General features: G+C 40.1%; 1 protein-coding gene across 4 annotated transcripts in view; it reads right to left on the reverse strand.

Moving 5' to 3' along the window:
* Positions 1-838: 838 nt before the first annotated feature.
* scaf11 (SR-related CTD-associated factor 11) overlaps positions 839-13868 on the reverse strand; it is a 79552-nt gene continuing 66522 nt past the window's right edge. For 3 of the 4 annotated variants that reach the window (XM_080191252.1, XM_080191253.1, XM_080191249.1), the window contains 4 exons: positions 9558-9913; positions 7613-7855; positions 6421-6540; positions 839-5643 (listed from right to left, as the gene is read on the reverse strand). In XM_080191252.1, the coding sequence (XP_080047378.1) occupies positions 5497-5643; positions 6421-6540; positions 7613-7855; positions 9558-9913 (866 nt within the window). In that variant the 3' untranslated portion in view covers positions 839-5496. The remainder of the gene's footprint in view (positions 5644-6420; positions 6541-7612; positions 7856-9557; positions 9914-13868) is intronic. The other variant, XM_080191254.1, reaches the window with a different exon arrangement.

A 13868-nucleotide genomic window follows, 5' to 3' on the forward strand; every position in this document is an offset into this window, starting at 1 on the left:
AGTTTACCACTGTCTCAGCAATAAGTGAAGAATGGTATCCAATGACCAGTACTATAAAAAATTGCATTTAAAAAAATTTGTTTTGTTTGCAAAGTTCATGACATGGAAACACATGAGGCAGCTAGATATAGCACGTGGGTGAATGGGATCAAAAGTTATGGGGAAAAAGCAGGATTAGGCTATTGAGTTGGACTGTCAGCCATGGTCGTGATGAATGGCACAGCAGGCTCAAAGGGCCAAATGGCCTCCTCCTGCTCCTTTCTTCTGTGTTTCTACAACAATGCAGTTTTTAAAAGATCAGATCATAGAGCACATGAAATGTGTAACCAAGTGTAGTAGATTAACCTACCCCATAACAGGTCTTCACAGAGAGGGTATTAATTTTACTCTCTTCACCCCCCCACCCCCCACACAAAACGTCTGGAAAGATGAGCTGGAGGTTAGGAAATCACCTGAGTTTGGGTGAATGTCTTTGTCTTGAAGGGAGCAGAAAAATGTTGGTAAATAAAGTATTTACAAAGTAAACCAAAAGGGTTTTATTAATTTAAACTATGTACATCAAATAACAGGACTATATACAAAAATAGGTCAGATACATTAATTTAGCAACCCAGGAAATACATTGTACCAATCTACCATTCTAGTAGGAAATTGGAGAAGTGAAAAGAATACACACCTTTGCTTAAAATTAAAGATAAGCAGTTTCTTTCTTCATTCATTCTATGCAACATATTCTGCATAAAAACCATCAGTTTGGAGGATTCAGTTAAGATGTGCTAAGGACTAAAGTTCGATTTGTGCAGATCATCATCAGCTCTCTGCACTTACTGCTGAAAAGATCCGCTACTTGTTCTTTTGTAAAATTCCAAATAGATGATGGGCCTTCTGGAACACCCTGAATGCATCTTGTAAACATGTTTCCAACTTCAACCTGCTGATGACCACAATTGTGAGTAAAAGTATGACTAACGTATCCTGTTTGGCACTGACAAAAAGGGATAAAACAAGTGTGCCTCATTGGGATAATGTATGACAAACCCACTATTATTACTTCATCTATGCCCACTATTAAGTGGCTTCCACCAAAATCAAGGTCTACTTCTACCTTTTGTAGAGATGGGCATGTAGAAAGTATTGTGCCAAGTCAACTTGATTGAAAAGGTTTATGGCAAAGATAATCTTTTAAACGGTGTAAGAATATTCGATTCCAGCCTTGAGTCACTGTCTGTGTGGAGTTTGCACTTCTCCCCACGTCTATGTGGATTTCCTCTAGGTGCTCTGGTTTCCCGTCAGTCCAAAGATGTGCAGTTAGATGGGCTGGCCATGCTAACCTGCACCTTAGTGTCCAAAGATATGTAGGTTAGGGAGATTTGTGGGGTAATTACATAGGATAGCAGGGATGGGCCTGGGTGGAAAGCTGTGTCTGAGATACAGTATAGATGGGTCAAAATGCCCATTTTTTGTGTTGTATGCTACATAAAATAATCATACTCAATATCATCATTACCATTGTCGTGAGTACTTCTTTGAGGACTAATTAAAAATCTACTGCATTGACTTTTGAGATCTTGAATATATACATCTTAAAGATCTGTCCTGATGTATATCCCTGGTTCTAATAAATGATCCATCAAAAGCTCCATAGCTGCCTCACTGCATAAAGCCAATCATGAAGATATCCTCAAGGATCCTAAAATAGCTTGTCCTCTGGTAACAGGACTATCTACTTTGGGAGTTTAAATTGTGTAGCTGTCGCTTGCAGGTAATTTGTACTGAACAAAGAGAGCAAAGAACAAAGAACAAAATCAGCCCGGGAAACAGGCCCTTCGGCCCAACGAGCCCGCGCCGCCATCTCAACACCACCAGTCCACCTCTCTACCCATGACCCCTATCTAATGTTTTATGGCCATCCAGATTGAGGGAAACTGATTTAGGGACAATTTATTCCTGCCAATCAGCCTAACAGCCTACTGAATCTTGATGTAGTCTGAAGCTGGCCTATATGATAATGATTGAGAATCTGATACTGCCGAACACTTAGAATGGGCATTCTTCTCTAAAGTAGCTCAGTTGGTAAGAAATCGGTATAATTGAGCCGTCCAGATCAAATGGACCCAGGGGTTAATTTCAGGTCAGTGTTGAGTTAGTTGATCGCAACCAGCTTGGTAGCATGTTAACCATTGGTCTAAGCATCCCTTCGTTACAGAAGGAAAAAAAATGACTCCTATCTGGCAATCCACAAGAAATGTAGTTTGAGAACAAGATTAACATTGGTTGTATTAACTATTCCAAATAACATATCAAAATTCACTGCAAAAGGTAACTGAAAAATGAGACGCAAAGATACGTTTCCTATCCCCACAAAACAGCTGCAGTCCATAACTTTGGAAGGGGAGAAAAACATTCCAGCTGATGTTTGCTATCAGTCCTAGGACTCAGGATATAGATAATAGGGGAATGAACTGGATAATTTAATTCTTGAGCAATTTGTTTCAATGTAATGGGTTGTAGATTCATTTTGATCCTGAAGTAATAGGATGGAAAACTCAAGTGAATAACATGAAGTTAGCCATCTCTTCAATACAATTTCCCGCATTGATTCTCTACCTGAAAATGAAGGACATTCTTTCGCAATCTGAAGTTGGCAATTAAAGGGATCATAACCAGCAATTTCTTTAATCCAAGAAACATTATTTTATTCCCATTGGAAGAACAATTAAGGGCCCTTACTCACTAAAATATTTAAGTAAAAGGCATGCATGCCAATGCTACAAGAAATGGAAGTTCATCCAAAGTCCACTGAGAATGAGAACTGCTTTTAAGGGTTCTGACAAAAGCATCAGCTGGTCATGTGCAGAAATAATACAAACACCTCTTTTCATAAAAGTCTAAAACTTCTCCACAACTCCAAATTTCTACTGCAATGGACAGGCACTTTGAATATTAATGAATGAAAAATGTGAAATACTTATGAATTTAATCAGTGTTTGAAGCCAGTAATTAAAAATGTTAAGTAACGGTGGGTGTACACATCTAAATTTCAGACTACTCCATTATTTAAATATATTTCAGTATTGAATCATGGGATGGTTACAACACCAAAGAAGGTCATTCAGTCCACCTAACCTTTTGAAAGAGCAATTCACTTAGTGCCACTCCCCTGCCATTTCTTGAAAAATCTGTCCTTTTCAGAAGCCCCATTTGACCCTGCTTCAACCACATGCTCAGGCAGTGCATTCCAGAACCCAACCATTTAAGGAAAAACTTTTTCACATAGCATATCCTCATTACTTCTTCTGCCAATTACCTTAAATCTGTGCCCTCTGGATCTGAATGTCCTTTAAGGAAGGAAATCTGCCACTCCTACCTATCGGGCTGACATGTAACTCCACATCCACAGCAATGTGGTTGACTCTTAAATGCCCTAGCAAGTCATTCAGTTGAAGGGCAATTGGGGATTTGCAATAAATGCTGGCCCAGACAGCGACCCCCACATCTCAAGAATGAATTGAAATATTCATTTACGTAACTGAATGTCCTCATCCCTGCAACCATTCTTGCAAATGTATTTGGTACTCTCTCTAATACCTCCATGTCCTTTCTAAAATGTAGTGCCCAGAACCGGTTGCGGTATTCCAATTGAGGCTGAACCACTTTTAACCTAACTAGATTGACTGGGCTGTACTCACTGGAATTTAGAAGCGTGAGAGGGGATCTCATAGAAACATAAAATCCTGATGGGATTGGACTGTCTAGATGCAGGAAGAATGTTCCTGATGTTTGGAAAATCCAGAACTAGGGCTCACAGTCCAAGAATAAGGGATAAGCCATTCAGGACAGAGATGAGGAAGAACTTCACTTATAGTTACTTGTGGAATTATCTGCCAAAGCAAGTTGGTGGGGCCAGTTTGTTAGATATGTTCAAAAGGGTGTTGAACGTGGCCCTTGCGGCTAAAGGGATCATAAGGATATGGAGAGAAAATGGGAATGGGATACTGGAAGTGCATGATCAGCTATGATCATATTGAATGGTGTTGCAGGCTCGAAGTGCCAAATGGCCTACTCCTGCACCTATTTTCTATGTTTCTTTGACTGTTTTTTTAGGAGATTGAAAATTATTTCACCAACAATTTAATCTGGCATCTTGAAGGGCATAAACTGACAATCTTTCTCTTCCTAGAATCAATTTCCCATATTCGTAAATTCATAAAATGGAGAGAAGGTTTTTAGGAAAAAAAAGACATTTGCAACATAAAATATAACATCCTGTCCTCCTGATGAATTAGCTCTTTTCTCAAAAAATGCAGGCATATTCTATCGTCAAAATGTCAAGCCTCTTGTAGTAGTAACAAAAGCACTTAGAGGAAAATCCAGTTCAAAAGCAGATGATCAAAAAGAGAAGGGAAGCAATTAATAAGTTTGATTGCTTCTATTGCAAAATTCTACTAGATAACCAAAAACTAGAAGCAACTTTTTGATATTATTCTGCATAATGATTAGCTCCAACACACAAATATGATTAAGCAATATTGACAGATTTGGAATTTATAGAAATTCAGAATGCCAGCCTTTGAAAAGAATACATTTCACTTAATAACAGACCTCAAGCCAGCATATGTATATAGATACTTCCACTGTAAGGTCGAAACTAATCTCCTTGTAAATTGTATACTGTCATGATTTGTATTAGAGCTATCTGAATAAAGACAAAATAATTACCTTAGTGGAATGTACTATTATCAACAGAATATCAATCAAAAATAATTCAACTTTTATAAAGGATATTTCATTTGGAGTAAAAATACATACTTGGATTTATTTAAACCCATACTTGTGTCCATCAAGACCCAGAAACTAGTTTGACAAGCAGCAGAAAATTTATTTTGCTCTGTTGGGCAAGTATTACAGAATACTCCTCACATTTTTAACCATTCTTTTCTGCTTTTCTCAAAAATGAAACTATAGAATCAAATCTTTTATCAAACATTTCCCCACTGAGCCACAGTCCTAGCAGTGTTAAGCAATCATCTTTGTTTAGACCCTATACGCACTAAAACAGCTGATCAGCCTCAGACGCCAGTCTTTAGTGCAACTACATGATCCAGATCCTTCCAGTTAAACCTGGAAGCTTTTGTACAGCATACAAACGGTTTACAAAAACACTTAACTAGAGTTAACAAAAAAAAAATAGCAAGAGATAATTTGATACATTAGGAATTCATCTAACAAATATCACATTTTATACAACTGATCTAGTGACAACCCACATGAGGGGCCAGGACAGATCATATTATACTTAAGTATCCTTACAACTCCAAATAACTAACAACAGCATGCTTTCATTTCACGTTATTGTGTTGTCTCAAATGTTTTGATTTTTTAGAAAAACACCTAATCTGTGTAGGGAAAAAAATATATGAACCAATAGATAACAAAGTTCCTACTTATCATTCTATTTTGGGTTCATGTTAACACTGGCAACCAATCTGTTACAGCTTAAAAAGATTTGTTCCCAATGATACTGCATTCCTCAGGATTTTGCTTTGGGTTCCCTTTCCTTGCGTGTTTGTATTTCTCTACATACGCTTTTACCAAATTGGCTACTTTTCCTGGGATGACTTCACCACTCTTGCTGTGGCAAACCTAAGGAACAAAACATACAAAATACAATGAATTGATTCAACAAAATGTACATTTATGAAGTGCAAACATGATGGATAGCAATTGTTCATAGAATCCCTACAGTGCAGAAGGTGGCCATTTGGCCCATCGAGTCTGCACCAACAACAATCCCATCCAAGCCCCATCCCTGCAACCCCATGTAATCCCCCTTACACCTGTTCCCCATAACCCCAAGTATTTACCCCACTAATCCCCCTAACCTCCACATCTTGGACATTAAGGGGCAATTTCCCATGGCCAATCCACCTAACCCACACATCTTTGGACTGTGGAAGGAAACCAGAGCACCCAGAGGAAACCCACACAGCCAGAGACCCGAGGCCGGAATTGAACCTGGGTCCCTGGTGCTGTAAGGCAGCAGTGCTAACCACTGTGACATCCATTGTTTTAATTGTGAAAACAAAATTGTTCAGCCTGGGACAATGCAAAAGGACAAATAATTTCTTTGACTGGCAAGGCAGCCGAGAGTTGTGGGGGGACAGACAGAAAAGTGGAGTTAAGACAACAATAAAATCTTACGATCCTTTAAGACAGAGTAAAAGCTGTCAAATATTACTGCTCAAGTCGATCTACAATAGCTTACATGTAGATAATTAAACCTCTTTTTTTCAAGGCAAGCATAGTTAAATGGTGTGCGGAGAATGGGGAGGAGAAGAGGGTGAAGCATTTCCTTTCAAATAGACTCTTCACTAGTATCAAAAATCTTGTGTAAAAGTAAATCCATTTTCCAGTTTTTACCTTATCCACTGCCTTGCGGACAATCTCTTTATATTCATCCTTGGTAATGTCCTTCTTTTGGTAATAAGGCTTGATGGCTAGTTTCACTTCTTCTACAGCCCTTTCTTGAATAGTACATTTCTATACATTGGACAGGAAAAGTACTTTAGCTGGATATTCCACAATAAACCTTAACTTCAGCCAATATGGAACAGCAAGTTCAAGCATCAGTCACATCACCGACAGATGGCAGTAGTAAATTGATTGGAACAATGATTTAATACAGTGTATTATACAAGCTATGGGTATGCTTTCTAATTCACAGGTTCATAAGCTTTAAGAAGGCTGCAAGCTAAGATGCACACACAAAAATACATAAGTAGAAACAAATCCTAATCACTACAAAAAGGCGTACACCAAAAGAGAAAATGCTAGAAAATCTCAGCCGGTCTGGCAGCATCTGGAAGGAGAGAAAAGAGCTGACATCAAGTCCAAATGACCCTTTGTCAAAGTTAAAAGGCTTAGAAAGTGGGAGATATTTATCCTGCAGGGTGAGTGAATCAAAGATGAGTCACAGCCACAGAAACTAGAAAAAAAGGCTGCTGATGGCAGTCCATAGAGAGACTGAAGGGTGTGAATGGCCAAACAGCAGAGAAGCTAAAATCAGAGAATAAGCTGTTACAGATGAAGATGTGGAGGGGGGAGGAGAAACAGGAATGGGTGGGAGGGGTAAAATGTAGAAAAAGGAGGAAAGGGGAAGCAAAGGGGGGATAAAGTAGGAGGAAAAAGCTGGGGGGGGGGGGAAGATAAAAGAAGACAGTAAAGAAATAAAAAGTAGAGAACAGTAAAAGAAAATGAAAACAAAGGGTCAAGGTGGGGTACTGTTAATCATCTAAAGCTGTTGAATTCGACGTCAAGACCAGAAGGCTGTAAAGTGCCTAGCCGGAAGATGAGATGCTGTTCCTCCAGTTTGCGTTGAGCTTCACTGGAACATTGCAGCATGCCAAGGACAGATATGTGGGCATAGGAGCAGGATCGTGTTTTAGGCCAACACCACACAACTGAAAAAGTAAACTGATCTTAGTTGCTAGATTCCTGCTAAGCCTGTATTATACAACAATGTTACAAAAAGCTCACAATGTAGCTGTAACTTTCTTGTGCGGGAATCTGATTCATTGGAAATTAAAGCAACCACTGATACTGCTGGACTTGCCTTGTCCTTTTTGGGCTTTTCTGTTTCAAATTCTTCCTTCAAGCTCTCTCTCTCTTTTTCTACAGTAGGTTTTGAAGTTGAAAGAGATGCAAAGACCTGTTGCACAGACTGAAAGGTTGAAGAGGAAATGTCTATAGAGAGTGGAACTTGCAACGTCTTGCCTGACCCTCCTGCTGGAATGGGGACAGAGGCAGTGCTGCTCTGCAAATCCACCTCCGGAACAGTACATGGAGGAGGGATGATCTAAAAAGGAAGTGGAGTAAAACACTTTGTAATTATCCATGGAAGCAGCAAAAAGGAAATCCACAAACACACTGTTTTTACTGAGACGTTTATGTCAATCGGTTTCACAAAAACATGACGCGTGAACATCAATTTTGCGATGTGCCAACAGTGCTGGGAAAAACCCCCCACTATTTTGGGGCTATTGTGCACAAACTCAGAACCTCACGTGCAGCATCAGACTAAAGAAACAGGATTTCAACACAAGCAAACAAGAGCTTAGTGTATCCATCTTCCTCCATGTAGGTGATTATCAGATGCGATAATTCATTTAGGTGCTGGGTATCACATCACAATTTTGGCATAGGACAGAAAAAAACCTCACAGACCTTCCAGAGATGCAGCAGGCTAACACCATTATTTAAAAAAAATTCACCCAATCTGAATTTACACCAAGACAGTAATCTGCTTATTTCTTGTTAGAGCATCCATCCCGATATCCAATTCTCATAACAATCCTGGATTCAGGTTTACACAAGTTGCTTGACAAATTAGCAGGCCAGGACCAAGCCTTTAGCGCAATTAAATTGATTTGAAGAAAATCAGCATCAGAAATTCAGGCCAACAGGGTGGGTGAACATCTGCCTTCTCTTTTTAAAAGATGATCAAACAGAAATTCAATGGGTTTCGTGGTGAGCTATTCACCAAACTCCAGAAGGAGCCACACAAGATGTAAAGTTGTGTGACAACCAGGATATCTTTATTGCTCAGAAAAAGGAAAAATGCTATCAAGGCTTTTCATCTTGCACACATCGGGATATCGTAGGTTTCGAAGTTGAAAGAGATGCAAAGACCTGTTGCACAGACTGAACGGATAAAGAGGAAATGTCTACAGAAAGTGGAACCTGCACTGTTTTGCTTGACCCTCCAGCTGGAATGGGGACAGAAGCAGTACTGCTCTGCAAATTCACCTTCAGAATACGACATTGAGGTGGGAATGATCTAAAAAAGTGATACTCCTGACTTATGCCTTGTAAAAGATGGAGGGACTCTGGGGAGTAAGGTGGGCTACATGACTCAGATTTCCCAGATAACAAGTCTGGATTAAGCTCAAATTTATTTATTGTTATAAGTCGGCTTACATTAACACTGCAATGAAGTTACTGTGCAAATCGCCTAGTTGCCACACTCCAGCGCCTGGTTCTGGTACACCGAGGGAGAATTTAACACGGCCAATGAACCAACCAGCATTAAGGTCAATTTATCATGGCCAATCAATCTAACCTGCACATCTCTGGACTGTGGGAGGAAACCGGAGTACCCGGAGGAAGCCCACATAGACATGAGATGAACATGCAGACTCTACACAGACAGTGACCCAAGCTGGGAATTGAACCTGGCTTGCTAGTGCTGTGAGGAAGCAGTGCTAAACACTGTCAACTGTGCTGCCTATTAAGTGTATTAGAGGTGAAGTATATCCTTAAAAAAGTGCCTTATTCTGGAAGCACTCTTAACTTTCAACATATTAACATGTAAAGGAAAAGCACTGTAACCATGCAAACAAATGAACTGTACTCAGCTAGCACTTAACTGAGTCTGCATGCCCTTGAACTGACTGGAAAAGCAAACGTGGAAACATTGCCAGAACACTTCCTCCTGCTCTCATTTATCTGCCACCCTTGAACACAGTAGAACAGCATTCATATCCTTCTGAAGGACGTACCTGAGGTTGTGCCATGTCATGCTGCTGAATCGCGTAGTTCATCGATTGGGCTGGTGGAGGCGGAGGTGGTGGTGGAGGTGGGCTGTTAGGCAGGTTTCCGGCTACAGCTGGTTGCACTGCAGGAATTCCTGCATGGACATTGAGTGGTGGGGGAGGGTGGATGTAGGGATTATGGAAATGCATTAATGGGGGTGGTGGGTGGACGTTCATCGGGTATGGAAAGACATTCATTGGTTGGGGTGGTGCATTCATTGGCTGTGGTAAAACTGGTGGATGCATCATATTAACTGGCTGCTGAGAACCATTCATTTGCTGATTTGCTTGGTCACCGAAGGCTGGCACCCCATGTGATGAATCTGCCAAATAAGAAAGACATTAATTAATGGAGAAGTATTGTGAAAGAGGGGGGAGGGGGGGTGGAGTCTCAGCATCATTCTTCAGGTCTATGACATTTCAGCCTTAATATCTTAGCACATGAACTTTACCCGAGTGCCATGAACCTTTACAAAATAGATTTCATCTAGGTAGTTTGTTCTGATACATACTTGAAATAAGCTTATTAAATTAACCATTACTTAATACAACAGAATATTGCCTCACTACACAAAGGTCTGAGTAGACAACACCTGGAGTACTGAACATGTTCTGGCCATCATATGGTAAGTATGTACTGGCCTTGGGGGATAGCAGCATGGATTCCAGTATCTGGAATTTAGATGATTGAGGGGGAATTTGATTGAAGCTTTCAAGATATTAAAAGGATTGGATGGAACAAGAGTGCAGTAAACAATTTCCATGTTATAGATTTTAGGACTAGGGGGCATAGTTTAAAAATCAGGGCCAGATCTTTCAGGGGTGATATTGGAAAAGACTTCATGTAAAAAGAGGTAGAAATTTGGAACTCTCTTCTGCAAATGGCAACTGATGCTAAATCACTTATTCATTTAAACACTGATGTTGATAGATTTTTGTTGGCCAAGGTGTAAGGGATATATAGGGCCAGACAGATATATGGATCACAGATCAGTATTTTAGATTTCAGCTAATTTGATAAGATGCATGTCAAATAATAAATACACGGTCTCTTTGATAAAGTTAGTTCTTAGCATATTCGCCACAGAAATCACAAGAGAAACAACGTGACATTCCAAGTTAAAGGTGGCTGAAGTTACGTGGGTGTAGAGGGTTATAAGCCAAATGTGGGCAATTTGGACAAGCTTAGTAGTTTAAAAGAAAGGGCGGCATGGACATAGATGATTTGGAGTTGGGGACCAAGTGTAGCGTGTCAAAATTTGCGAATGACACTGCAGAGCAAAGTGTGCAGAGGAAAGTCCGCAAAGGGATATAGGTAATCTAAGTGAGTGGGCGAGGGTCTGGCAGATGGAGTACAATGGAGTAAATGTGAGGTCATCCATTTTGATAGGAATAACATCAAAGTGGACCCTTATTCAAATGGTAAAAAATTGCAGCACGCTGCTGTGCAGAGGGACCTGGGTGTCCTTGTGCAGGAATCTCAAGGAGTTGGTTTGCAGGTGCAGCAGGTAATTAAGTAAATGGAATTTTGTACTTCATTGCTAAAGGGATGGAGTTTAAAAAACTGAGGTTATGTTGCAGCTATACGATATATATATATATATACACACACCAGACCCTCGCCCACTCAGATTACCTATATCCCTTTGCGGACTTTCCTCTGCACACTTTGCTCTGCAGTGTCATTCGCAAATTTTGACACGCTACACTTGGTCCCCAACTCCAAATCATCTATGTCCATGCCGCCCTTTCTTTTAAACTACTAAGCTTGTATATATATATATATAGTATAGTTATATATATATATATATATATATATATAAAAAACTTATATATACTATACTTATATATATACTTATACTAAGCTTGTACGTATTACAGAAAAGGGCGTGCTGGAAGTCTTAAAGCACATCAAGGTAGATAAATCTGTGGAAGCTGATGAGTTATATCACAGGACATTGTGGGAGGCTAGGGAGGAAATTGCAGGTTCCCTAGCCAAGATATTTGAATCATTGATAGTCACAGATGAGGTGCCTGAAGATTGGAGAGTGGCAAATGTTGTGCCTTTGTTGAAAAAGGGCTGCAGAGAAAAGCCTGGGAACTACAGGCCAGTGACCCTCACATCTGTGGTGGGTAAATTGTTGGAAGGTATTTTGAGAGACAGGATCTACAGACATTTAGAGATGCAAGGACTGATTAGGGACAGTCAGCATGGCTTTATGAGTGGAAAATCATGTCTCACAAATTTAATTGAGTTTTTTGAAGGGGTAACCAAGAAGGTAGATGAGGGCAGTGCAGTTGATGTTGTCTACATGGACTTTAGCAAGGCCTTTGCCTGTCCTACTGAGATTGTCCTGCTGAGAGCAGAGACATTTGTAAGATTTTGCTGGAGTAGATGGTGAGAAACTCTTTCTACCAATAGGAGAGGAGGGTCAATATTCTGGGGACTCATATCTAAGGAAGGATGTGCTGGCCTTGTAAAGGGAGCAGAGGAGGTTCACAAGAATGATCCCTGGAATGAAGCATTTGTCATATGAGGAACAATTGAGAACTCTGGCTCAGTACTCATTGAAATTTAGAAGGATGAGGGGGAACTTATTGAAACTATAGGATACTGTGAGGCTGGGCTAGAGTGGAGAGGACATTTCCAATAGTAGGAAAAACTAGAATCAGAGGGCACAACCTCAGACTAAAGGGTTGATCCTTTAAAACAGAGATGAGGAATTTCTTCAGCCAGAGAGTGGTGAATCTGTGGAACTCTTTGCCAAGAAGGCTGTGGAGGGCCGGTCATTGAGTGTCTTTAAGACAGAGATAGATAGGTTCTTGATTCATAAGGTGATCAGGGGTTATGGGGAAAAGACAGGAGAATGGATATGAGAAAAATATCAGCCATGATTGAATGGTGGAGCAGACTTGATGGGCCAAATAGCCTACTTCTGCCCCCTATGTCTTATACAAGGTGCTGGTGAGGCCACACTTAGAGTACTGTGTACAGTTTTGGTCTCCTTACTCGAGAAAGAATATATTGGCATTGGAGGAGGTGCAGAGGAGATTCGCTTGGTTGATTCCAGAGTTGAGAGGGTTGGCTTAAGAGGAGAAACTGTGTAGACTGGAGCTCAGAAGAATGAGGGGAGATCTTATAGAAACAAAAGATTATGAAAGGAATAGATAAGATAAAAGCAGGGAAGTTGTTTCCACCGGTGGGTGAAACTAGAACTAGGGGGCATAGCCTCAAAATAAGGGGGAGCAGATTTTGGACTGAGTTGAGGAGGAACATCGTCACACAAAAGATTGTGAATCGGTGGAATTCCCTGCCCAGTGAAGCAGTTGAGGTTATCTCATTGAATATTTTTAAAGCAAGGATAGATAAATTTTTGAACAGTAAAGGAATTAAGTGTTATGGCAAGTGGGTAGGTAAGTGGAGCTGAGCCAATGAAAAGATCAGCCGTTATCTTATGGATGGCCTACTCCTGCTCCTAGTTCTTATGGACAAGTTGGGTCGAAGGGCCTGCCTCCATGCTGTAAACCTCTATGACTCTTAATTCAATGCTCTCAATCAATGATCAAACAAATTTGATGAACATTTAGCTTACTCCTGTTCCTTGAAATAGTTATGTTGAATATATGCATTGAATTCAAACTTTATTTTGCATAACCCAGCAGTTGAAAGAATTAAGTGCTCAAATCAGAACATCTTCTCTCCAAGTCCATTCACACAATGTTGTCAGTCAGAGAAGATCATTAGGTATGAGTTATGGAACCTGATGGAGCACCAGAGAGGTGTGACAAGCAGAAGGGAAAAATAGGGAAATTGTCCAGTGTCTCAGATAGTGGATGTAGATAAGACTGCAGCGTAGGCTGCCCAATGGACTGTGCGGGTACATTCAGTTGAACATCCTAATAAAGCCATGTCACAGACAGGAAGTGCCAATGAAGCACTCAGGAAAACATTGTCTGGTGTAATATTTATATAGAAAGAAGTCTCACAACAGCAGATTAAAGTCCAACCAGTTTATTCGATATTAAACCCACAAGCTTTTGGAAATTAATGTAATATTTATACAGCATGGAAGTGTCACTGAATCTACAGGTTAAGTATCCTTTATCTGAAACCCCCTGAGGCCGATTGTATTTTAGATTCCAGATAAATTCAGTTTTTGGATACCGCATATAAATTTACAATGAAGTCTAAATAAATAAAATGGCTTGAAACGTAAGATGCATGACGAAATAATAAATACTTTATTTTTGATGAAGTTAGTTTTTGGTATGTTCACC

Source organism: Carcharhinus amblyrhynchos, chromosome 6 (assembly GCF_965287045.1).
Source record: "Carcharhinus amblyrhynchos chromosome 6, sCarAmb.v2.hapA, whole genome shotgun sequence".
In the NCBI taxonomy this organism is placed as follows: domain Eukaryota; kingdom Metazoa; phylum Chordata; class Chondrichthyes; order Carcharhiniformes; family Carcharhinidae; genus Carcharhinus; species Carcharhinus amblyrhynchos.